At 33.7% G+C, this 26,716-nt stretch overlaps 3 protein-coding genes across 4 annotated transcripts; 1 reads left to right on the top strand and 2 right to left on the bottom strand.

The window, feature by feature from the left end:
• The first annotated feature begins 959 nt into the window (after positions 1-959).
• On the top strand, positions 960-3,213 carry LOC21402542 (protein arv1 homolog). The gene is made up of 9 exons (XM_024172720.1): positions 960-1,325; positions 1,412-1,459; positions 1,572-1,661; positions 1,750-1,795; positions 2,067-2,146; positions 2,254-2,348; positions 2,512-2,578; positions 2,670-2,745; positions 2,873-3,213. The coding sequence occupies exons 1-9, from the start codon at positions 1,239-1,241 to the stop codon at positions 2,971-2,973; spliced, it is 690 nt and encodes a 229-aa protein (XP_024028488.1). The 5' UTR covers positions 960-1,238; the 3' UTR covers positions 2,974-3,213.
• A 727-nt stretch (positions 3,214-3,940) lies between these two features.
• Positions 3,941-7,896, bottom strand: LOC21402541. The gene is made up of 6 exons (XM_010108822.2): positions 7,436-7,896; positions 7,062-7,318; positions 6,227-6,361; positions 5,845-6,111; positions 4,738-5,055; positions 3,941-4,595 (listed from the first exon to the last, which is right to left on the bottom strand). Exons 1-6 carry the CDS (start codon positions 7,608-7,610, stop codon positions 4,287-4,289), a joined length of 1,461 nt encoding a protein of 486 aa, XP_010107124.1. The 5' UTR covers positions 7,611-7,896; the 3' UTR covers positions 3,941-4,286.
• A 1,797-nt stretch (positions 7,897-9,693) lies between these two features.
• LOC21402539 (NAC domain-containing protein 60) lies at positions 9,694-16,645 on the bottom strand. Of its 2 annotated transcripts, none has more exons than XM_024172686.1 (10): positions 16,188-16,645; positions 15,819-16,078; positions 14,717-14,851; positions 14,491-14,598; positions 14,199-14,372; positions 13,207-13,341; positions 12,932-13,111; positions 11,962-12,096; positions 10,274-11,851; positions 9,694-10,167 (listed from the first exon to the last, which is right to left on the bottom strand). In XM_024172686.1, exons 1-9 carry the CDS (start codon positions 16,357-16,359, stop codon positions 11,483-11,485), a joined length of 1,668 nt encoding a protein of 555 aa, XP_024028454.1. In that variant the 5' UTR covers positions 16,360-16,645; the 3' UTR covers positions 9,694-10,167; positions 10,274-11,482. The 2 variants fall into 2 exon arrangements, with proteins under 2 accessions (XP_024028454.1, XP_024028455.1); XM_024172687.1 differs by having other exon boundaries at positions 10,278-11,851.
• Between the last annotated feature and the right edge of the window lie 10,071 nt (positions 16,646-26,716).

Raw genomic sequence — 26,716 nt, 5'->3', positions numbered from 1 at the left:
ATTTCACCATTAAAAATAATATAATATGAAGAAAGTACATAAAATTAAGAGAAATCAGGGAAAAAAAAAAGAAATCAACTCTTTTTGGGGGCGCTTATTGGTGGTTTAAGTTATATTTATTTAACATTTTTGAGCAAGAAGATTAACAAGTTCTTCTCATAACAATAATAAAGTGCTGAAATAAACTATTCAAAATTAGAATTTTTTAAAAAACTGAAAAGTCTCGACAATAGACAGACGAGTGAGGACAACTTAATTAGTTACGAGTCTTTTTACCTCAATTATAAATTGAGAGTTCGAATCACTCTTAATCCTAAAGTAGTGATATTTTCCCTCCCCTTATATTATAAAAAAGTCTCAACAATCTGATAATAATCATATCATATATACATCCAAAAAATAAACAAAAAAACTCCTCAATCTTAAACTGTTAAGCGCTAAAAAAAAAGTCACCAACAACAATAAAGTATAGGAAAATATATAAAAGAAAATAAACATAAATAATTAAAAAACCTCTAACGTTGAGTTTTTGTGAATTGTCTAAAAAGATAATAAACAAAGCATATTTAGTAAAAACACATAAATAGAAAAAAAAAATACATATTATGAAATTATGAGATTGCCATATTTTTCCATCTAAATTTTAATAGAATTTTAATTCAAAGATTAAATTTGAGACACTTAAAGAATTTAGGGCCCATTTAATTTGTTAATTCGAGTTAAAATGTGACTTTATGTGAAAATTTTTTACTGTAAAAAAAATTAAATGTGATTATTTTTTAATTTTTTTACTATAATCGGTAAAATAAACGGGGTTTAGAAAAAATAAATTTCACTACATAAACTAATTTTAAAAAGAGAAAAAAAATCGAGGACTTTTTGAATAATCTATAAAATTGTTTTTCCCGTGTAAAGAATGGGTAAAACAGGCGGGCAAATCTCTATTTGATCCCCTAGTTTCCTGATCCCATACAAGTACGAACATGTCAGCCAGTTTAGTTTTAACTGTTTGACCAAACGGATTTCTAATCCTTCCTGTTTTCCTCCGGCTTTTCCACTCCATAATCCCTCCGATCTTCCCCCGCGCCAAACAGAAACATAACCCGCCGTGACGGAGATTGATTCAGAATCTCCGATCACGTCGTCGAAACCAGCCATAGACCTTATCAGAAAACGTAAAAAACGTCAAAAAATCGGCGCCTTCGAATTCGACGGCGACACAAGTGGAATCGAAGAAGATGAAGTACAGATGTGTTGAGTGCGGGTATGGCACGAATTCGCTCTTCGTTCAATACTCTCCGGGCAATATCCGACTCATGAAGTGCGTAAGTGCAAAAATCAATCAAAATTCCTTCTTTCAATCTCCTTTTGTTTCAATTTCTCAAAATTTTCAAATTTTTTTTTTTTTCAGGAGAATTGTAAAGCGGTTGCCGATGAGTATATCGAATGCGAAATTATGGTATTATTATTATTTTTTTCAACATTGCTCCTTTTTTTTTTTTTTTTTAATTTGATACTGAAGCTTGTAGCTTTTTTTTTTTGTTTTTGTTTTTGTGTGGAACTGTGAGCAGATTATTGTTATTGATTTGATTGTGAACAAGCCAAAAGCATATAGACATTTACTTTATAACGTGCTAGGTTCACAGACTCTCAATTTTAAGGTACTGTTTTTGCCTTCCTTCGTTTCATTAGCTTGGTCCTCTGGCCTTGTCTGACTTCTTTTTTTTTTTTTTGGTGGTGGTTTCGCAGGGTTTACTCTGGAAATTGAGTTTTGGGTTCCTTCTTTTGGATGCTTGTATCCTTTCCACTTCTCTGTCCATTAAAATATAATCTTTTTGTGTATTATATATGTATGTATGTATATTTGTGTGTGTGTGTGTGTATTTTTGGGAAAATTGTGGTAAGAAAAAAAATTTATTGGTAGGGTAGAGTTGACTTGTCATACGTTTTCTAGACTGATATGATTCTGATATAATCTGACGGTTTTGAGCTGTGTCCTATTACCCCTACAACAGAATTCTCCACAAAGTGTAGGCACATAGTTAAGTACCTTAACAAGTTCAAAGATAGGAGTTTATTGATATGTAGAAGCAAAGAAGAATGGAGTTCCACCAGCATTGCTTCTTTCATTTGGACATGTCAAAAGGTTGCCATGTTTATTTGAATAACATGTCAATCGGGTTTTCATCTCTTTGTACAAGGACGGAGAAATTCGGTTTTTTGTTTTATTTATTTATTTATTTGAATTGTTAGGTCTTGATGGACGTAGTTATTGGGAACTTGATGTTTTTTGCTACTTTTCTACTTGCCATGAGAATTTTTTTGAGTACTTCCATCGGATCCCTCAGGTAAGCATTTGGGGGTAGGTTTTATACTTCTTTCTAGTGGAGGTGTTTTCGGTGGGAATTATAATTATGAACATGGGCACAATTCTATGTGAAATATAAAAGTGAAAAAAAAAAAGATATAGTAGTAAAATGCTTCTTTCTGATAATCACATACTCATTGCAGGTACAAAGACATTTTTCTTGCAATCCTTGTTTCAAGCTACTTCAAGATGTGTCTTTTTGCTATGATGGTATGTATGGTTTTAGTTGTTTTCTTTATCTCATTGTTCTAGTGATTCTTTTCAATAATTGGACATTAAATTCTAAGCTTGGCTTTTACAGGTCTGGGAATTTCCATCGTCTGTGGTTTTCATCATTGATTTATATGTTTTGTCGTCCAACATTGTGGCTCTCAAAGGTGAGATGATAACAACCCGTTTTGGTACTTTTTTCATTTTGGAGGGATTTCCACAGTTTGAGTCATTTTAATTTCTTGTTTATTTGTCATGCCTTTGACTGAGTTGTTTTGTTTTTCAATGAACCAGTGATCACTGAGTCAGCTATGAGTAGATGTGTATTGACCTGCTTCAGTGCACATTTGATGAAGTTTTTGGTCACACAGGCGCTGGAATTAAGAACGTTATAGTACCAATTTCTCATTTATCAATAGTTCTCTGCAATTAAAATGCAGTACGGTTTATTTTTTATTTTCTATTTGAGGCTGCAGTAGTGAGAGTAAATGGGTATAAAATGCTTGATGTGCGAAGCGATCACATTATTTATATCTTCTTTGTTCTTCAGAGGGCATTTTTGCTTGTGTAATGAAATATAATCATAGCATAATATTCTCGACTTATTGAAGGATGTATTTAACCTCCCAGTTTGTCCTAGCAGACCATTTTTTTTTCCCAATTGCTCTAACTACATTCTATAAGTAGACATTTTGTGTAATTGTTTCTATTTAACTGGAGTTAATAATGTACATCAGTTTGACATAAATTAACTTATCATCCATATTCGATAAGATGTTCAGCTGCTTCATATTCCTCTACAAAATGAAGTTTCTTCCTCTCAAAAAGTCCTTTACATTTTTTATAAACCTTCAGTCAAAGCACAAATCGTTCCTCTCTTCTATTTGCAAATTAGAACCTTGTATTATTTATTATACAGCCAAAACAAATAAAGAGTTATTTATTAAATAAGATCTGTATGTATAAAAAATGTCGAATAACAACAACACCAAGGGTTGGTGGCGCAGTTGGCTAGCGCGTAGGTCTTCATAGCTTTTCAAGTGAGTTAAGCTTTCTAGTACGCCTCGCATACTGGTAGGTAAAGTTTTATGTTTATTAAATCTATATAAAATTACGTAAAAATTAAAAAGTACGTAAATTATGCAGATCCGACAGACAGAAAACTTAACCTACCGACATGTTAGCATACCGGAGAAGATTCCTAAACATGGCATTTTTTTTAACACATGGCATTCTAAAGTAAACAAGGACAAACTCTACTACTAAAACAAAGCAACTAACAAAAGTATTTGCTTGTAAGTGTAATGACCTGCATGCATATAAAAGTCAACATTAAAACAAAAATCAACCGAAAACAACATATATCAAAACTCCACATTTGAACCGCAACTATATCAAGTCATGAAAATGGAAGGGCGCCTATTTACACAAGCCATGGCGACTTCCAACACCGCATAATACATCCTTTTTGGATTCAAAGATTCAAAGTTCAACCTTATATATACCCAACAAGAACATAACTACGTTGTACTGTTGAAAAATACTTGGAGGGACACTACCAGTATTGAGCATTACAACTAATAAAAGATAGTTTTCTTTTATGAACACTCTTCTGAGCCACTCTCCATTAGTGCGTGGCGTTGGGTATTACAGTACCCTTATATTATTACAAACCGTAGGAAAATGACTCTTTTGCTGCCGAGTCCTATCACCAGCTTCCATATATCACCAATTCTCGAACAAAAGCAACAAACAAAATCGTCCCCGCAACTGCGTTGAAGCAGTATTCCGATGGCGACTTCGAACTACACCTCGAAAGAGAGGATGTTTCCTCAAAAGTGAAGAAACTCTTCCATTTGCTCACAGGTGATGATTCGCAGCTTGCTGACTTCAAATGCTTCTCCACCACTTTGCTGCTTTGGACGACCATTTTTCCAGCATTTTGAGACTCTTTGCTAGGCTTTTCCATTAGGGGCATTTCAACAGCAGTGCTATTATGTTTTGCAGCTTCTCTGACCTGATTTTATAGAAATAACATAGACTTGAACATTACCAAGCTAGAGTAGAATCCTTACATTTATCAACTTTCGCTTCAATATAAACACATTCCTACTTTTTCTCCTCAGTGAATTTTTAGTTCTGTATCTTGATTTTCTTACCTTGGTGCCTCGCATTGCGGGTGGTGAAACTTTCTTCTGTGCTTGGATCCTTCTCTGATGACCTTCTCGACTAACAACAACAGATTTCGGACGCTCCTTTTCGACTAAACTCATACAATTGATCTCCCCTATAAGTTCAATTAAGTCATCTGAGGAAGTATCCTCTTCAGAGAACCGGCTATGAAGTGGATCAATTGTTTCTACTCTGGCATGTTCACCCACTGAAGTTCGTAGAGTTTCACCAGGTGTTTTCACCATCCTCATCTGTCGGACCCTCTTTGAGCCATCAGGTGAACCAAACATGCTTGAACTGATATTCTGTGATACAAGTAATAGGCAAAAACTATAAGCTACCGTACGTTTTTCCAATAAAAAAAGACCACAAACCTAACAGTTTCCAAGTCTTAACAGAACTGCAGAAGCTTCTTTACAAGTGCTGTTAGAGCTTTTATTTGGGATTGTTTGATTATGTGGATAGCATCTAAATGTAGGTGTAGGTGTTCTCTGATGCAGCGGATTGGAGAAGATAGAATTTTGTTGGCCTAACCTAGACGGAGGACGGGACTTAGATTTTCTAAATCCACCTAAAGAAAACCCACAAGGGGAAAAACCGAGAGAACACACCCAAACTCTGCATTCAATATGTTAATTATTCAAGTCTTCATATTACAATAGGTAATGTGGCTATTTATAGCTCACACACAAATCGATAACAAAATAACCACTTAGACAAATGGCACACTAATACCAAAACAAAGCTAAATTAATAAGCTAGAACAAACGACAATAAAAATATAAAAACGACTACTTATAGCCAAATCCCCTTACATCATTCTCTCTCACGTGTCTTTGAATAATAATGTTTTTTCTACTAATTATTGGGGCTGATCAAGGAAATTGAGCAGAAAAACGAAGGGAGATAGAATCTATAGACAATTCCAGCATAATCCTTGTAACAGTATGAGTGAGAGTCAAATTGTTACAAGACTCCTTCTGATATGTGAACCACTATGGGAGCATATCAGAAGGAGACTTGAAAGAATGCGTCTCTCATTCACATTATGACAAGGATTATGATGACCTTATCTATAGGTTCTATCTTTTTACCCGTCTATGGACTCTATCCGTGTCTGTGTCACTGCTAACTGGATCATCCTCAAAATACGCCCTTTTCAATGATGTTTGCAGGGAGAAAATGTTAACAACATTGTTTGCTGTTTCCCCATTTTCATCCGGGTCAACAATAAGCGAATCCGCAAACTCATCAAGACACTCTTCGGATTCATCAGCTCCATACGATAAAGAGCCATTTGGAAATTGCAAACTCATTTCCGGCCAGTTGTCAACCAGTGTTTGTTCTGGATAACCATGTACCTAAAATAGAAAAACATAAACAAGAGTAAGTTTAGATTCGAATAACTTCTTATGGATCCATAGGAAAAGTTCGATATTGAAAGTCTAAAAAAGACCATGCTTATTCTTAATTTACCCCTGGAATTTCAAGTTGTGCTGTTAGATTTTCAAAATCAGAAGTGAAGTCTCTACTTGGCTGGCCTTCATTGCCGTTGGGAGTCTTAACCGTGCTATTTGATTTTTTCTTTAACCGGCAAACAACATAGGCCCTCTGCAGAATTTAAATAACAAAAGTAGAATGTTGGCAACGCCAATCATAAAAAGTGGTGACAATAGTTAATAGTCAATCACCTGATAGAAAAATCAGATCCTATACATCAGAAACAGAATCACTTGTGTGTTTTAACTAAATCTATGTATTATGAATCGATTTTTGGATATTGCAAACAAGGAAAAAGAAATAATAAATTGTATCATAAAGAAGGGCTATTATCAAAAAACTATGAATAACATTTGAGTTTATGGATGCGGCAGACATGGGACTACACCCACCCGTTAGGATATAATATTATTGTTTGCCCAGCTCCAAACACCTTAAAAGTTTTGGAGAATTAATAAATTAACATAGTTCAGAGCATGTGATCCTGTGTTTGCATTCCAACACCCACTTGGTCTAAATGCATGACAAATCCAAAAGTAACTCTACATCCCTTTTGGTTGCCAAAAAATGAAAGCAAATTGATCAAAGTCAAAATTTTATCAATGTGTTGTCTCTTCAAGCAATATGACATATCAATTCAAGTCACTAGACAACAACAGATGACTCGTCCATCATTAACTTAAATCTAAATAACAGAGCTCATGAATTGCATCAACTCTGACAAAAATCAAACAAAGACATAGGATTGAGACAACAAACATAGTATAGAACTGTTTCATAAGTAATAATAATCAAAAGAAAGAAGCTAAACCTGGTGAGGAAGGAGGGCATTATCAGTTTCAACATAGTACTCATGAATGACCCAGTTGGTCTTTTCGCCAGGATGACGACCATTATGGAACACCAAAGTCTTCTTCTTTGCAATGCAAGTTTTGCCGTCTTTACCCTTGATGTCCTTGTCCTGGCCGGTGCTCTTCCAGTAGCCGGTTCCCGTCGTCCTCTTGGGCCGTGGACCGCGGCGACAGAAGAACCACCACAGTGTATCATCCGACTGGACCCTCGATTGAGCTAGATTTAGAAACCAATCCCACAAAACCGATAACACAAGAAATGAATATTAAAAGAGGAAAAACACACACAAGGAGAAAAACAAGAAGAAAGATAATTATTAAGTCTTAGACGTACAAGGCAAATCCCAAGGCTCCCACTTGCACAAATCGACCTCGGCAATTATGTGATCGACTTGGGCATCTTTTCCCGTAGTCTTAAGCTTCCAAAAGTAATTTATGAGCTCTTCATCTGTGGGGTGGAATCTGAACCCAACAGGCAGCTTTGATGGCAGTGGTAAAATATTACTCATCTTTTTCTTCTCTTCCACCAACCTTTTTTTTTTAATTTTTTTTTGTCTTTTAGAGATTTATGACAAGAAAAGGAATATGGAGAACTGAAAATGTCATCTGGCTACTAATGATTTCATGATGTTAGAGCAGAAACAGAGTAAAAGCTAAAGAGATATTTATTTCTTAATGTCATTTTTGGTTGTCGAATTGGGTGTCTCTTTTGTGTTTCAGCGTCTGGTATTTGTTATTCTTTTTTCAGCAGAAGCGAGCAGTCATGAGCGAGTGTGAGTGTGGAGAAATTCTTTTTTTTTTTTTTAAAATAAAGTTAAAAAAAAAAGGAAAGGGGAAACAGAAAAAGTGTGGGAAAATTTTTTTTTTTTTTTTTTTTTTTTTTTTTGAGATTATTAATGAGGTTTCTTTCCTCGTTCCTTCTTGAAAGGTTTCGTACTGTTGACTTGAGTTTGATCACGACAGGAAGTCTTTGGCTTAGCTCAGAAGTAGTCTTCTGTTCACACTGGTTCGGACACGTGGCACGGAAACCTGATGCCACGTAGGATTAGTGGAGCCGATCAGTTTCAGCCGTAGACCTTTTTTTAAAAAAAATAAAAAATAGTGACCGGACTAAAACGCGTGATGAAATGATTACTGTGTAAGCTCTCGAAGGTTTTAATTTCGTTGATTTAAACTTTTTTATTTGAATAAAAAAATTTAAATTGTATAATTTAAATTGTAATTTGAATTAATATTAAAATGTGCAGTTTAAATTTTAATTTGAATTAAAAATAAAATTTAAAGTTGTGTTTAGTTTGTATAAAAAAACAAAAAAAATACACATTTTTACTGTCTAAAAATTATTTAAACAATTGAATTAGGGAAGTTATAATTTAAATAATTTAATTCAGTTCAAATAAAAAATATAATTTAAACTTCGTGCTTTCTAAACTCAAATTTAAACTGTTTTTACTGTTTAAAACTGAGTTAAATTGAGATAAACCAATGAAACAAGGCCTAATTTGTAGTTTCTAAAGTTACTGTGGATGCATTTGGTTCGTTGGTTACGTTTGCTTTTAAGAAGATTTTTCTCATCAAGACACCAATTAGAGAAGGGGAAGTTGAATAAAATAGTTTTGAATCATTATTAACTCGAAGTTTGATAAAATTTGATTAAAACCAAAATAGGATTTTTTTTTTTTTTTTAAACTTATCCTGCAAAAGAAAAAAAAAATCTCCATATACCCATCAGCAGTTTTTTGGCGAATCGAGGCATCAAAATGGTTAAATATAGAGAATAATATTCATATAACTCATCTTGTTTGCAACATTTAGGCCTAGTTCGGTTCGTGAATTTGAGTTTTCAATTTAAACTGAAATGTGACATATTTTAAAAAATTTTAACTGTAGTAAAAAAAATTAAATGTGATATTTTCTGAGAATTTTTTACTGTAAAAACTTAAAATTAAAAATTCGAAACGGTAAAATGAACAAGGCCTTAAATTTAGTTATAACATCCCTTCCACTCAAATTATATTCGCTACAGATTGTTGAATTGAGCAGCACATATTCCATCTTCCAAATGAGAATAATTCTTCAAAACTATATGGAAGAAGTAACTTTGCAGAAAATTATCTATTGTTTTCTGCATGTACATGAACATGAACATGTGCATAAACAGATGAAAGTCGGACAGTCTCCCTAACACCACAAAAGTTACCATCGGATAAGGGTCCACTAAAATTCAAAGGGTCATTTTGTTCGTCCCCAAAAAATCAGGTATTTATAAATAATGCTGCTCTGATATTTTGTGATTCTCATATTCAGTACCACACATTCTTCATTAGAGAAATGATCCTATATGAAACAAAAAATCCATTCACCAAAAAAAAAAAAAAAAAAACAAATAATCCAAATAATCCGCAATGCGACAATATACCAAAAAAGAAATTTTTAAAAAGCTAATATTTTAACAAGATTCTCTTGAGGATAATTAATTTGATACTTAACGTGCCAAAGTAATTTGATACAAACAATAAGCATTCAAAGCCTCTCACTTCCATGAACAAAGATGGTTGAGACTGCAACTAAATCCTGCTGTACGCATAAACAGGATTGCAACAGGACTCGCCATTGTCATGATAATAAAACAGTGATTATATGTACATATAAGTAAAGCAATTCTATCACAGCACACATGCTTTGGGATTTTAAAGCTAATTGTATTGTTATGAGAAATACCAGGGGTATTCCTATACACTATGAAAGACAAACATAACATAACAGACAAAAGAACTCCATGTTTCTGCCGAGTTCTAGCACCAGGCTCCACATGACAAACTACAGTTCCCAAGCGAAAACAGCGAACAGGTCGTCGTGCCGACAAGGTGTTTCCAGTTTCCTCCGCATTTGCTGTTAAGTTGACAGAGGAAGCATCCTTTTCGGGAACCGATCGCTAAGGGCAAGAATTGTGGCCTGTATGGAGTCAGTGGTATAAGCTCGCAGAGTTTCACCAGGTATTTCGACTGTCGCATCAAGTTGGGATTTTCTTTGAACCAACAGATAAACCTCCGGAGACTGGATATGCTGTAATACAAAACAAGAAAGTGTAAGCTCCCTAATGTTTTCTTTCTTTTTTTTTTTTTTCCAGAAAAAACAGATCAAAATATAAAGAAATAAATGATTGACGTACGTACGAAAACTTTTCTTCATTCCTTTCATCAGAAGTTCATTCATCTGTCAGTCTATATGAAAGTACCCCTAATTGATGCGAGTCTCTTCCAGATGTCTGAGAACAGCCGCTGCTTAACATAATCTGAGCTCTTCTTCGCCTTTGGTTCCTCGGGCAAAGAAAACCCGATGACGCCATGATCCTCCTAGGAAGTACCTAAGTTCTTCAAAGCCACACGGGTCAACGCCTCCTTTATTTACAAAACGTACCTGTTATTTACAAAACGTTCTTTCTTCTTCAGGCAATTCTCGGTTGCTACTATACTCGAGAATTTATTAACGCTACTAACGCTTAAACACTCCAAGCATCATTTCGTTGAACAACTGCTATTATTGCAGTATGGGGCAATATGGACAATGTGGAAAGGCGGTTGGTGTAGAAAAAGGTAGACACGAAGTTGGCTATTACCCAGTACGAGCTCATGATATATGAGCATTTCGAGCGGCAAGAAAATTTTGCTGCTAAAACGCATTATCAAAGCCATCATTTTAGCATCCTCGTTTGCCATCTTGGATTAAGATAAAAAAGGATAGCTATTAGAGAGAACTGCACAAGCTTCATCACAAAGCTTACAGTGCTTTACTGGGTGTTAAGACGACTCTCAACTCTTGATACTCAGCTTCAAGGGGTGATTTCGCATCCCATGTTGCAAGATTAAGAAAGGTTGGAAATAGATTTGGTTTTGCCATTTCTTTTCTTAAGAAGGGACTTTTTCTTAAGAAGGGACATCTGGGGGTGCCTTTGGTCCATCCATGAGCAATGATTGTCTTGCTACATTGGATAGCCCATAGGCCTAATTGGATGGAATTTCTTGTGGTTATGACAGGGTAGAAAGCTTTCTGGACAGAATCTCGAAGGAATTCTTGGTAGAAGGATGATTTTGCTAGTGCTGGCTATACATAGTATAGATTCAAACAGTAATGGTTCATTCGATTGTTGGTTTTTGTGGACAAGGATGGTTTTTCTTTGAGGGGTAGGACTTGGTATGTTCTGGCTGGCAAGGAAATAGTAAACTTTCCGATTTCATATGGAAGCTGATATAGGAAGGTTTATTAAAAAAAGGAAAAAAAAAACCTACAGGAGAATATCACAACCCTCATAATAATGTGACGGCACATTATTAGAAACCTCCTACGATATTCTCCTGCATTGGCTCATTAGCTATTGGAGTCATTCTCCAAGGGCTAATGAACGGGGTCTTTTAACCCATCCATCGACTCCTTCAGCATTAGTGTCATTACTAGCTGGAATGTCGGGGAAATAAGGCCTTTTCAATGACTTTGGCTGGATGAAGTCATTGGAAAGATTGTTTGCTGTCTCCCCATTGTAGTTTTCATACAGATCAGCTTTACGCCCATCCGGAAACTCTGCGGGACACATTATTGGTTCAGCAGATCCACATAAAGCATGCGAATTGTTATGGTCATCACAGAGGCTATATGAGCGGATCAAACTAATAGCCTCCTCTGTGTAGTAGTAATCTGGTGAGGAAAACGTTTGCCAGCACGATTCTGCATTCACTTCTGTGTGACCGTCTCCCTGGAATTGAGAAACATAAACAAGTAGATATTTAGGTTTCCATAAACTTGTCATGAGTTGTAGGAATAACTTGATCGTGAAAATATAGAAAAGATGATGCTCATTCGTACCACCGGAATTGCAGTATGTGCTACTTGATTTTCGATATCAGATGTGATGTCGCTGCTTGGTCTGCCTATGTTGCAGTCCAGAGAACCAACATACTCATCCGTTTTGTTCTCCAAGCAGCATGTAAGATAGGGCCACTGCATAATTTGAACAAATAGAAAATGTAATTTCATGTACAGAATGTTGCTATATCGATCTTACATCCAAGCAATATCTAATTGTCACTAAGCTGATTAAAAGGGGGGAAAAAAAGAGCTTATACAGTTCAATATTTCTGTCCTCATCACAGAAATAAAAGACGGCGTCCATTACTTTTAGGGGTGAAAAACGAATCAGGGTTCACACCAAACACAATAAGCAAGGTTCATGGGTCTCAGATTCCCATTAATATAAAGCCCACCCTTTTGGATGATTTTCAAATTACCTCAAAACAAGGAAAAGTAGATTCCATGGGTTTCATTTCCCCAAGTTTAAATAAAATGTCAGAAGTTATACCAAACATGGGAACCTGAAAAGATTCCCATCCCCATTCTTAAATCACCATACACCAAACGCTCCCCTATGAAAGAGATCGTCTCCCTCTCCATTTTCATGCCTAAATTATGTACCCATCCCTCTTAGCTAATACTTAAAAAGGCCTTAAGTCTTCGTGGTTATTGATTGCCAAATCATGATATGATGGACTGCATATTTAGGGAAATAAATAAATAAATAATAGTACTAATATAAAGCTCACGTTTGCGCTAACAATTGTTCTGACAACAATCTGCTACTAAAATGAACACAGAACTGCAAATCCATGTATGGCACCAGTTATGTGTTGGTACAGTGAGGAAAAAGAAACACATGCATAACAGAAAATGTACCAATTCAAAATTCAAATGAAGTATCATAAAAGTGTAAAAGCAAGGAAATGGACTAAAACCAAACTACTATAATCAGCAAAAGGAGTGTGAGTCAAGGACTATAAACCTGCTGAGGAAGGCTGTTCTCTAGTTCTGGACGGTGCTCATGCATGACCCAGTTGCTCTTTTGACCATCATTGAAGCTGTCCGACAAGCTCGGCGTTAAATCCTCCATTGTCAGGCAGTCATCTAGTGAGAGAACTGGTTGCGAGAGCAATTTTGCATTCCTTTCTCCATGACCAGATACCTGGAATTGCGTAACATAAGCAAGTAGACGTCAGTATAATTTGCAGGAATAACTTGATACTGAAAATGTAGAAAAGATGATATGCTCATTCTTACTTCTGAAATTGCAGGATGTGCTACTGAATTTTCGGTTTCAGCTCTGATGTCGCTGCTTGGTTTGCCTATGTTGCAGCCTAGGGTACCAGCATTCTCATCAGTTTTGCTCTCTAAGCAGTGAGTAATATCGGGCCTCTGCATAGTTTGAACAAATAAAAGGTATAATTTCATGTATAGAATGTTGCAATATCAATCTTACATCTAGCAATATCTAACTGTATCAGTAAGCTGATAAAAGCAGAGGGAAAAAAACACCTAACATAATTTTATTTTTCTGTCCTCATTTCAGAAATAAAAGACCGTGACCATTTTCTTTTAGGGGCGAAAAATGAATCGGAATTCTTGTGTGTACTTTCTGATCTTGGAAAGAGAAGAAAGGTTGGAATTGTATAAATTATATTGTAAATTTGTAAATAACTATCACAACGAAAATTATGAATAACTTTGCACTCTATGGATAATTTGTAAAAAACTATTACAACTAAAATTATGAATAACTTTGCACTTTATGGATCTCCTACTTTAATTTAAGGCCTTGTTTAGGAGACGAGTTGAAGGAGGGATAAGCGTGGAAGGATTTTAAAACTTCTCATTATTTGGTAGAGTTATTATAGGAGGGAATGAATTTAGTATGGACGATTTTTCTCTCCACGTTTTTTCTCCCTCTTCCTCAACAAGGCCTTAAGTCATTCCATAGCTATTGATTACAAAAGCGTAATACGCATATCCAGGGAAATAAATAAATAACATTTGCGTTTGAACTAACAACTGCTCTTACAATAATCTTAAGCTACTAAAATGAACATGGAACCGCAAAATCAATGGAGGGCACTAGTTATAAGTGATGTGATGGAGAGATGAAAAAACAAAAACAACAACCACATATGCACCATAGAAAATGTACCTAAAAAGCGCAAAAGGAAGGCAACAGACTAAAAACCAACCACCCTATAATCAGCAATCGCAATACCAGTTAAGAAGTAGCTATAAACCTGATGAAGCAGGGAATTCTCCGTTTCAGGATGGTGCTCAGGCATGAGCTGGGTATGATCGTTATCTAAGCACGCATTGAGGAAATTTATTTCCTCGTCAGTGAGGAAGCAGTCATCTGATGAGAGAACTTGTTGCGGGAGCGATTCCGCATTCCCTTCTGCTTGACCATGTACCTGGAATTGCATAACATAATAATCAAGTCATCATTTGTATAATTTGCATAACCTTCTCATGATTTACAGGAATAACGTGATATTGAAAATGTAGAAAAGATCATACACTCATTCTTACTTCTGAAATTGCAACAGATGCTACTGAATTTTCGACGTCAGATGCGATGTCGTGATATTGAAAATGTTGCGGGAGCAATTCCGCATTCCCTTCTGCTTGACCATGTACCTGGAATTGCATAACATAATAATCAAGTCATCATTTGTATAATTTGCATAAACTTCTCATGATTTACAGGAATAACGTGATATTGAAAATGTAGAAAAGATCATACACTCATTCTTACTTCTGAAATTGCAGCAGATGCTACTGAATTTTCGACGTCAGATGTGATGTCGCAGCTTGGTTCACTGTCGTCACAGCCTGGCGGACCAGCTTTCTCAACAGCTTTGTTCTCCAAGCGGCAGATAACATAGTAACTCTACATAATTTGAACAAACACAACGTATAATTTCAAGTGCAGGAGGATGTTGCAGTGTCAATCTTACAATTGCTAGCAATAGCTAACTCTGTCGATCAGCTGAAAGAAAAAGGGGAAACAAAAAACAAAAACAAAAACAAAAACAAAGCTTTACATTATCTATGAATGATTATTGTGCATATGCTTTTCATCTTGGAAAGGGAAGAAAAAGCTCGACTTGTCATAAATTATATTGCAAATTTTGTCATGAACGACTACCGCTAGGATTTCAATAACATTGCAGTTTATGGAGTTAGCGGCTCTAGGAGTTGCAACTTAGGTTATGTGCGTGTCGACCCAAATTTTCGTGGCAATCGAGTTAACCTGCGTGTCACCCATAGTAAAAACGTCACTCAAATCCGTATTTCCACAACTGGTATAATTTTTTTTTTTTTTTTTTAGGTAACTTATATAAACAATTTGAGTGTTTACTTCATCAATTTTCTTTACTTTACTTCGTGAATTTAGGCCATAAATCTTATATTTTTTATTTTATTTAAATTAAATCTCTAAAAAAATCATCTTTTTCTTAAAAAAATCTATACTTGACTATATTTTTTAATAAAAAATTTAATAAATCAAATTAATTCAAGTCAATTTCTGTCAATGGTATCATCAATTTGAGGCATATTCTTCCTCATCAAAAATTATTTTGAGGCAAGTTGGAGTAGTGTTACGATCCATGGACTGCATATCTAGGGGAAAAAAAAACTCATGAGTTGCAGGGTTGCACTAAAATTAAAAATGAATTGCTAAATCCATGTACAACAGTATATATAAGCGATGTGGTGGTTTTTTTTATAAAAAAAAAAAAAAATTGAATAATAGTAGAAAATGTACAAATTCAAAGATTTAAAAAAAAAAAAAGAAAAAAGCTAAGCAACATATGATAAGAAATAACAAGAGAAATTAAGGAAAGACAATAAACCTGGTTAGGAAGGACATTCTCAGGAAGGGGATGGTACTCGTGAATGACCCAGTCGGTCCCACGGCCAGGAGTGGGACCTGTGAGGAACACCACGATCTTCTTCTTTCCAATAACTCTGCCGTCTCGACCCTTGATTTCTTGTTCTTTGCCCGTGATTTTCCAGAATCCTGTTTTCGTCTTCCTTTTGGTCCTTTTGTTTTTCGGGTCTCGGCGACTGAAGAACCACGATATCTGATCATCGGACTCGATCTTCGATTTCACTGAATTCAAACAAACCCAGAAAAGTTTTTAAAAAAATATGTATATAACAAAACCCAAAAGAAAATTTAAAGGAAAAAAAAAACAGAGGAAAGATTAAGCAATACGCACAACGCAATTCCCAAGGGTCCCACATGCAGACATCATCGACCTCGGCGATGTCGTCATCGACGTCGGAGCATCCTCTGATCATCTTAAGCCTCAAGAAGTGATTCATGAGCTCTTCATCTGTGGGTCGGAATCGATACCCGGGAGGCAGATTTCGTGGCACTGATAGACTCATACTTTTTTTTTCCCAACCAATTTTCTTTTGCTTTTTTTTTTTTTTTTTTTGGATTTTTGGGTTTGATGATTTGAGGTGAAGAAAGGGCAATGGATAAACGAAACTGTTAAAGAGTCATCGTGATAGAGCAAGAGACATTGAAGCAGAAAGAGAGTGACTCTCTGGGGTTTTGGTCTCTCTCTCTCTCTCTCTCAAAATGTTTTTTGGTTAGCGCAAGGAGAGAGGAAAACTATCGCAGAGTGAAGTGGGTGAAGTGAAGAACTATTTATTTGATCAGATGTATTCAGTTCCGTATTGCTTGAGTTGCATTGATCAAAAGTCGCCTCCCGCCGTATACTATACCAAGACCATGTACTGTACGAAGACTATGCTAATACTAATAGCATATTTAGCATAAAAAATTATGAAAATAAAATAGTTAATATATTCTAATAGTTCGTGTTTATATTGATTAAGTTTTAAAATTGTAGAAGTAAATTTTAAAATTTCAAAATAATTTTAAAATCATAATATTTTAAACAATTAAATGAAACGGCAAACATATTGACTAATAGTAATTAAATGTTAAAATTTGATATATGTTATATTTAGTTGTAAATTTATTGCTAAACATTATATGTTAAAATTTAATATCAAGAATAGAATTGTATTAAATAGTGATTTTGTTACTTGAATACTAAAATTTGACATTAGCATACTGATTTAGCATTACACTCTATAATGTGTTCCATACCACGTCTTAAAAAAATGTTTGGAGTACCACTAATATTAAACATTACAACTAATAAAAGGCGAATCTTATGTACCTACCTTTTATTAGTGTATATATCTCCTAGCATTATCCTAACTTTTATGGATGAGATTCATTTTTTATTAGTTGTGGTATTTAACAATACTAATGTACTAAACTTTAATTTTTTTAATACAAGACGGAATTGAATCTGCAACTTTTACCTAAATCTCACCCTACCTAAACTCCAGTGTCACTAAACTAAGAGGTCACTAAACTTTAATTTTAACATTTTATCCCTTCAAGTTACAAAACAATTGCAATGCGTATTATTTTGCTAACGGCCGTTAAATTAGTAAACATATAAGCTAGAAACCGCCTAATTCTCGAGATCAACCTCCAAACACTACAGATAAAAGAATAAAAATGGGGTCTATTGCAACTATTTAGCACTTGGGGGAATGAGGTACAAATATTAAAAAGTTTTTAGAACCAATTTGTGAAAATTCAAAAATTGAAGGATTGAAGTGCTAAATCCTTTTTTCTCCTTCCGCCAGAAGCTGTCTACGGGCCACACAGAAGTGGTCACGTGCTCCCGAGTGCCACGTCGGACGAGTGGAGCCCACATGCTCAAACTCTATTAGGACACTTGGGGGAGTGAGGTACAAATATTAAAAAGTTTTTAGAACCAATTTGTGAAAATTCAAAAATTGAAGGATGGAAGTGCTAAATCCTTTTTTCTCCTTCCGCCAGAAGCTGTCTACGGGCCACACAGAAGTGGTCACGTGCTCCCGAGTGCCACGTCGGACGAGTGCAGCCCACATGCTCAAACTCTATTAGGACACTTGGGGGAGTGAGGTACAAATATTAAAAAGTTTTTAGAACCAATTTGTGAAAATTGAAAAATTGAAGGATGGAAGTGCTAAATCCTTTTTTCTCCTTCCGCCAGAAGCTGTCTACGGGCCACACAGAAGTGGTCACGTGCTCCCGAGTGCCACGTCGGACGAGTGGAGCCCACATGCTCAAACTCTATTAGGACGAGTGGAGGCCAAGTGATAGGAATTACCGCGTAAACTGTTGCATCCTTCTGCGTTTGGAAGTTTGTTATTGAGAATAAAGTATACGTCCTTTTCTCGTCGCATTACGACATCAAAAAGAGGGGGGAAAAAAAAAATGTCATTTCAAGGTTTTTGTTGTTTTAAAATTGTTTTGTGCACATATAATATAATAAGCAAATAAACAGAAAAATAAAAAAAGAAAAGGAAAGATAACTGACTTGGATGAGGGCCCCATCTTTTTGTCCCTCTGTATGATGGAGAAATGAGACTTGTTGACTTGGATTCTAGAGAATTTCAAAGTTTATTTTATTTTTTCTGCAAAAAAGAAAGCACTGTTTGGAACTTTCTAGAATTCCAAATAACGCTCTGAACATGGCGACCAAAGTTTAATCGACACTTCACTAGCTTTTTAATAAAGTTTTCATTTCTAAATCCAATCCGTATAACTGAATGTCATATTTTGTGTCATCTTTTTGCTTGCTTGTATCTTTATTCCTCTGTTATGCTTCCCACTTACGTGTGCTTCATCCTATTCACCACTTCTTAAAATATACCAACTTGTGAAGATAACAACCATATTTATCTTACTTTTACAGGGAAGATCATATAATTTCCTCTCTTTTTTGTAATATAATTTCTTATTCTGACTAATGACGTGGACATATAAAACTTCAATTGTAGCTCTCTCTATTTGTATCGGTCAAATATGTGTCATAAATTGTATAATTTGCATATATTTTTCATTTTAATGTAAATTTTACTGGATACAACTATTAGAAACAGATAGTACTAGTAGGAGGGTTTATCGTAAACAAATTCATTAAATAGATACCCTTTGTTTTAAGAAAATGCCATTCGGGTATTAGAAGTGTTTTTTTTTTTTTTTTTTTTTGAGACAAATTTTAAACGAAAGTTCTAAAATAATTCTTTTACACAGAAAATTTTAAATCAATAAAGACATAAAGAAAATTACAAATTACAACTACAAAAAAATTCACTAGTGCCAACGTACTGCTTGAATTTGATAAAAATAACAACGTTGTTAAATTTTACATGTGATTTTCCACCTAAAGGATAACATCACACACATTGAGGTTTTTCATAAACTCAAGGGACATAACCAAGTAATGACTGGGGGGCCTCAACTTTTTTATTTTTATTTCCTTTGTTTCCCTATATTTACATAAGAATATCTTTACAAAGCCCCCTCTAAAAAATTAAAACTATAATTTTATATCCTTTAAATTCTTATTGTAATTATTATGGCTTCCTGACTTTAGTTTCATTCATCTTTTGAACGATCTAAACAAAATGACCAACATTCTAAAAAGAACTAAAATGAAACCCAAACTCCCAAAAAAAAAAAAAATCTCCAAACAAAAACACCAAATCAATCTATGAAGCCAACACAAAATTATATAAAAGAAAAAAAAAATCCCTCTCTGGGGAGACTTCCTATTTTGTAAAGCCAATTGAATACAATAAGCAATAATAGTAAGGGAGAAACAAAGCGTGACCAATTCATTTGACACCAAATAAAATTACATACTAATGACTCCATTGTTATAACAATATAAGAGTGCTTATATACATACAAGTATAGCTATTTCATAACAGCAACACACTGTTGTAGGGTAATTTAACGCTATTGTATGGTGGTGAGAGATGCCGGGCGTATTTCTATACACCAACAAATTAAAAATCTATAATCTATAACTATATTATAAGTGGGAGTTCCCTTTTTGCACTATTTAAAATTTTGGTCAAAAATTTTTTTTTTCTTATTCTCTTCATTTTTTATTAGAAAACTTATCATGGTTTGTCTTTCTCTTTCTCTTTTTTATTTTTATTAAAATTTTGGTCAATTTTTTTTTCTTATTCTCTTTATTTTTTATTAGAAAACTTCTCTTAGTTTGTCTTTGTCTTTTTATTTTTTCTAAAATCATATATCTTTAAATAAATATAATTGAAATGTTTTTATTTTAATTTATCTATATTGAAATAATTTGTTTTGAATATATTCCCAAATACATTATTTTCTTCTAGTCATTTTATGTTATTAAAGACTCCATAAAATTTATTTTTTAGTTAATCGCCACAAAAAAATAATTTTTTCAATTACATTCATATTTAAATGTGTTTTTTTTATTCTAGACAATTTATTTCTTTATTTTTTTTTATCTGTGAAGGAAAATTTCAGGCTATATATAAGAAACTTTTGTCTTTCTATTTTTGGGTTCGTTTGGCATTGTTTTTAGAGGCCAGTTTTAGCTTCTTTTTTTTTTTTTTTTTTGAGAAGCTATAGCACGTCAGAGTGTTTGTTAAATCCCGGTTTTATTTAGCAGCTTGTAAAAACTGCTGCAAAATAGTAGAATTTGAGAAGCAAGTCAGGGATTGCTTTTGCATATATACTTTTACTGTCACTGTCTATATTGATAAAAATAACCTTAATTATAAAATTTAATTCTCTATCTACTCATTTATTTATTTATACTAAATTAAAAAATAGATATATTTTAATTATTTATTTAAAAATTAAAAATCCTTGAAAAATATAATATGTTAAATATTACTTAAATATTTTTCTTAATTACCAAAATGTTATAAATAACAACAATAAATAAAAATTTTAGTAATTTATTTTTTAGAAATATTTTAGATTAAAATTATATATATTTATATGTAAAATATTATAAATGTTGACCTTGAAGATATAAACAAAACTAACTAAAAATATGCGTGATAAAGTATGTCTATTTTAACCATTATACATATTTATAACAACTTTATACATAATTTACCAACACACTTAAGTTTCTGCTTATGGTATTCACAATAGCTTTAAAAATGAATTTACCAAATACCTGCATACTTCTGGTCACAGTAACTTTTTACAAACATCATAGTAACAACAAAACTTTTTAACAACACAACAATGCTAAACTAACCCTTTGTATTTTTGTGGTCTTTTACTTTTTCTTTTTTATTGGAATTGTTCAATGGACAGTTAAGCCATTTGGGGGCGTTTGGTAGATAGATGATTCAGAATCAGTGTTTGTTTACAGTTTGGATGATTCTGGTCATGATTCAGAATTTGATGTGATGTTTTAAACCAAAATCACTCATAATTCTAAAACTACCCCCTCTTGATTCAAGGTGATTTAAACCCCTGATTCTGAATCATGATTTGAACCCAACATCACGAATCATAGTTCTGATTTCAGAATCATGATTAGAATTACTATGCTTTAAATCTTCGTACTAAATGAACTCTATATTTTGTTGTTATTGTTATTGTTATTTTGCTTTTTTCCCCCTTGTTTATTTTTTGTGACCTTTAGGGTGCGTTTGGAATTGGTTCCAAAATGTTTTTATTTTCTATATGAAAATAGAAATGAAAACGTTTTTATTTTCATTTTGAAATTATTTCTTAAATGCGTTTGGTAGTTTTATTCAGAGATTGATTTTAGTTTTAAAAAAAACTGAAACTGCGTTTGGTGGTTTAATTTTTAAAAACATGTAATAATATTTAAAATAATAATATATTAAATAAATAATATTATTAAATATATTAATAAATAATATATTAAATAAATATATTAAATAAACATCATTATATAAGACAAAAATGGTTTCAGAAAAGAGAGAGAAGAAAATGAAAAAAAAAAATGAAATCCGTTTTCAGAAAACGAAAACGAGAAAATGAAAACACCTTTTTTTCGTTTTCAATTTTTGATAAAAGACAAACGATTTTGTTTTCGTTTTTAAAAAATTTTTAGGCCAAACGCATTTTATGTTTCCATTTTCATTTTTTAATCTCGAAAAACGTGAAAAATGGAAATGAAAACGGAAACAAACAGACTTTTTCTTATCTGCTAAACCGTTTTTAGGCTTGTCAAGTCATTTTCTTTCTACTTTTTTTTTTTGAAATTTATGTTTTAAAATTAGCTCTGTTTTTGTTGAATGTTTAAAAATCTACTTTATTAAAAATGTATTTTTCATTATTTGTCCCACTTTTGATAATACTTTGAAGTTACATTCTTATTGAAAAAGTTTCTGTCATCCTCTAAAATATTATTTTGTTCACAATATAATTGTGTTATACCTTTGTGTTTTTTGTAAAATTATCTCTCTGTTTTGTTTCTTTATAAAATATTAAGAAATGGTTAAATGAAATTTTCCATTATTTTTCTATAGATCAAACGACAAATATTTTATTTTTATTTTATAATTTTTTCAACTTTTTTTTAATATTATATTCTCATAACAGTCAATTAAAACCATTATTATTAAAAAATAATAATATGAAAAAAATCAAAGCTGAATAAAATTTATAAAATTACTCTCACGTGACACTAACTAGTAATATAAATAAAACATGACAACAAAAGAGCGCCATTTTTCTGCTGATTTTAGCCACATCTTCCACATAACAAATGCCAGTTCCCGAAGGAAAACAGCAAACGAAACCGTGCCGAGAATGGCAATGAAGCAGTATTCTGACGGTGGACGAATTACATCTCAAGAGAGGGGACGTTTCCGTCCTGCCGGCGGTTCGCAGCTTGCCGCTTTTGAATACTTCTTCTTTGAACCATTTTTTCTACCACTTTGAGACTTTTGGGGCAGACCAACAGCAGTAGTATGTTTTACACTGAGGACGATAAATTCAGAATCATGAATCAGAATTATTCTCAATTTACGTATATTTTTTGTAAGAAAAAACATTGTAACGACCTACGAATCATAATCTGAATCATAGTACGAATCTTTGAACCAAACGCATACTTATGCCTCGTTCATTTCACCGATTCGAATTTTCAGTTTTAAATTTTTACAGTAAAAAGCTCTCAAAAAATATCACATTAACTTTTTCTGCTATAGTGAAAAATTATAAAAAAATGTTACATTTCAGTTCGAATTAAAAACTCAAATCCACAAAGTGAACGAGATCTTAAAAACCTGCAAACAGTAATAATACAGAATTTAAGACTACAGTCTACTAAGATATATTTTTTTGCCTCAATATAGTACACCTTTTACTTTTAAGAGGGTCTATTTATTTATATACTCAAATTTAAATTATTAATTCTGTTACAATATTTTTCTGTATACTATTTTTTTATCTTGTTTATTGATATTGCTGCAAATGAAAGTATCTTCTGCAGTTGGATTCTTATTTGCAACCTCCCCCACTAGCAGAAACATCTTTAGAACTTTCCCCTTCGACAAAATCGAGACAGCTGATCTCCGCCGCAGCTGCGGTTAAGTTGAAAGAGGAAACATCCTTTTTTGAAGAACTGATCACGAAGGGTAAGACTTGTTCCTTGTGTTGTGTGGAATGGTCATGGTAAAAGCTTGCAGAGTTTAACTAGGTGCATTCACCATCAGCAATTGTTTCTTTGGAACCAATGGGTGAACCAAATGAGCTTGAACTCCCCAGAGTTTGGATATGCTGCAACACAAGGATGAGGATTAACTGTAAGCTTCATAATGTTTTTTTTTTTTTTTCCTGCAAGGACTAAAATACTTGATCCGTCAATACAAATGAAACTTTACCTTTCTCCTGCTGCAAGGATGTACCCCAATTTGATGCGAATCTCTTTGATGTGTCTGAGAGCAGCTGGTGCTTAAAATGATCCGAGCTCTTCTTTGCCTTCGGTTTCCCGAGGAAAGAAAACCCTACAGGCGCCATGTTCCTCCCAGAAACACCTAAATCCTTGGAAAAGTCGCCATGGATCTTTTCGTGTTGATTTTTTTTTAAGGCAAACGGGCCTCAATCAGGCTTCCATTCCCTGTTATGTTCTTGGAATCAATGCCTCCTTTATTTACAGAACGTTTTTGCTTTTTCAGGGAAATCTTCATCTCTAATACAGTCCAGGATTTTATTCACAAGACTATTAGCCTTCTAGCACTGGAGTGACATGTTTTTGGAGAAATAAGAGCAATATTAGCCCTTATTGAAGTTTTGTGGCAATATGGACTTTGTGATAAATCCAATATAATTTGACTGATAGATGGTTGGTATGGATGATGGTAGTTTTGAAGTTGGCTGTACGTCTATTAACCGGGATGAACTAATGATATTAGAGCGTTTAGGGTTGCATGCAAATTTTGCTGCTAAAACACATATTATCAAAGCCTGTCATTATGGCGTAGTCGCCTGCCATCTTCGGTGGAGATGAATATGGGTAGCCGTGGAAGGGTTTACAGAAGTGCACAAGCTTCACTCCGAAGCTTTTCGTGCATTTTCAGGTGTTAAAACGACTCCTAACCCTTGCTGCTGAGCTTTAAGGGGCGACTTTCGCAGCCCACATTGCTAGATCAAGAGGTTGGCATCATATTTGGTTGGAACCAATATGGCTCTGTGGTTTCTTTGCTCGAATTTCGTATAGGATCTCAAAGGTTTCCTTTGAGGTATCCTGATTTTGATAGTCTCGCTATATGAGGTATAGCTTCAAACACTGTTTTTTGATTGATTTTTGGTTTTTCTTATAAGTGATGGAATTCTTTGAGGGGTAGGACTTGGTATAGTCTGGCTGACTAGGAAACAGTAATTTTTTTTTAAAAAAAAAGAAAAAAACATAACCTCTTGTAATATAGTGTACTCGTTATTACAAATCTCCAAATGATATTCCCCTGTATTGGTTCATTAGCTCTGGGAAAGAGCTAATGAAGTGTAGGATTAAGTTGTGATTTTTAAGTGAAAAATCATTTAAACAACAATAAATTTGTAGGCGGAAATTTTAAAAATTTTCACATCTCTTTTAATTCTAAATTAAACGTAAATCACAACGAGAGATACATGCATGATATATATTTATAGATAAAGGAATAAAATGACAATCATACCTTTAAGACGATCGGATCAAATATGGCCGCAAGGATCTTGTCTCACTATCTCACGTTCCAAGATGGAGAATTGCCGTGAAACAAGACCGTTGATTTATGAACAATATCACACCACAAACTACTCGTTAATTCAAGACTATGACTCTAAGTGTTTTGGGATTAGAGAGTGGGCTCCTTTTCAAAAACCTAAGGAAACAATTTTCCTTCTAATTTTGTTACAAAATCCGGCCACCCTAGGAAGAGAGTGAGAGTGAGATATTTTTTTTTCTTCTTCTTCTTAGCCACCACTAGGGTTTTCAATAATATCTTTTTATAAGAGGAAATTCGAAAACTCAAACCCTAGATGGGATTTCCGAATTTTCCTTCCTCTTTTTAATCAAAATCCGAATTCTCTCTTGCCTTTTGGGATTTCCGAATTTTTCCTTCCCCTTTTATTGCCAAATCAAATCATGTTCAAATTCTATTTTGAATTTTAAATTAATCACCATTAATTTCAAAATTCAAATTCATTCTTTTTATTTTTCAATTATCAAATAAATAAAAAATAACATAATGAATTTATTTAAACACAATTATGTAACAAAACATCAGTTTCAATTTTCCCACTTATTAGAGCTAGCCTTGAGACCGAATGGACCCATATGAACAAAGCTATGGAATTACAATACTCGACTAATTTATCCCGATAAGTTATCGACGTATTTAATTCCGACATCGTACGTCTCCACTAAAGGTTTGATGCCGACTAATCTCTTGATTCATATGCGCTATTTTTCTGATGGTGTTAATACAATTTATCACACGGTCTACAGAATAAATGCACTATTATCCTTCGTAAATATCAGTGACTAGAATGGTATAGAAAATTACCGTTTTACCATTCCAGTCATTGTTTCCTCAACTCCTTTATATGACTGTAAATAAGAAAAACATATGTTCGTAAGATGTCTCTGTGACGACCCTAACTTTTGATCGTCATCCTATACTCATATTTAGTATCATTTCTTAACCTCTATGACAACCCTAGTTATAACTTCTTAAAATTTCAGGTCATTTTTTTTTTCATTCTTACCATGTACGTTAAAATGATGTAGCATTCTGAAAACATTCTGTTACATTAGTCCTCAAAATACATAAAACACTATTTTATTTTATATATAAAGTTCAGCAGCGTTTCCAAAACACGTGATACATCCACAACCCACTTGCCCACATTCCGCTGCTACACCCTCTTTGCATGCCCAGCATCAAGTTTTAGGGAGCCGGTGCCTTACCCGTGCTTCCTATAACACGAACAAACTTAATGAGCTTTTGCTCAGCAAGTATTAATAGGTCATAACAGATGCAATAATTATGCATACCCATAAATGCATTCATATCATATAACCTATTACAAAATTCTAAACGACTATCATTATGTATTTCTCATTCTTGTTTACGGATACCATAGTGTTTCATTTTCTTGTCTTTTACTTCTTAGGGGCCCTGTCCTATTGTACCATAGCGCGCATAACTAGTGAGGAGTGGGGTAGCTAACCAATCCAACTCAGTCACGGTTTCATATCTTTCATAGTCTCATAATAACCTTTCCTTCGAAGGCTGGTACAAATAGGACGTTTAGTCTCTTACCGTTTATCAATTTTCTCATTAAAACGGTAACTTTAGTTAAATCTTATGAATTTGTGCATTATTGAGCATTTTATCATGAGATTAACTTTTC

Source organism: Morus notabilis, unplaced genomic scaffold (genome assembly GCF_000414095.1).
Source record: "Morus notabilis unplaced genomic scaffold, ASM41409v2 Scaffold1303, whole genome shotgun sequence".
NCBI lineage: Eukaryota > Viridiplantae > Streptophyta > Magnoliopsida > Rosales > Moraceae > Morus > Morus notabilis.
This window is presented reverse-complemented; position numbering and strand designations above follow the sequence as displayed.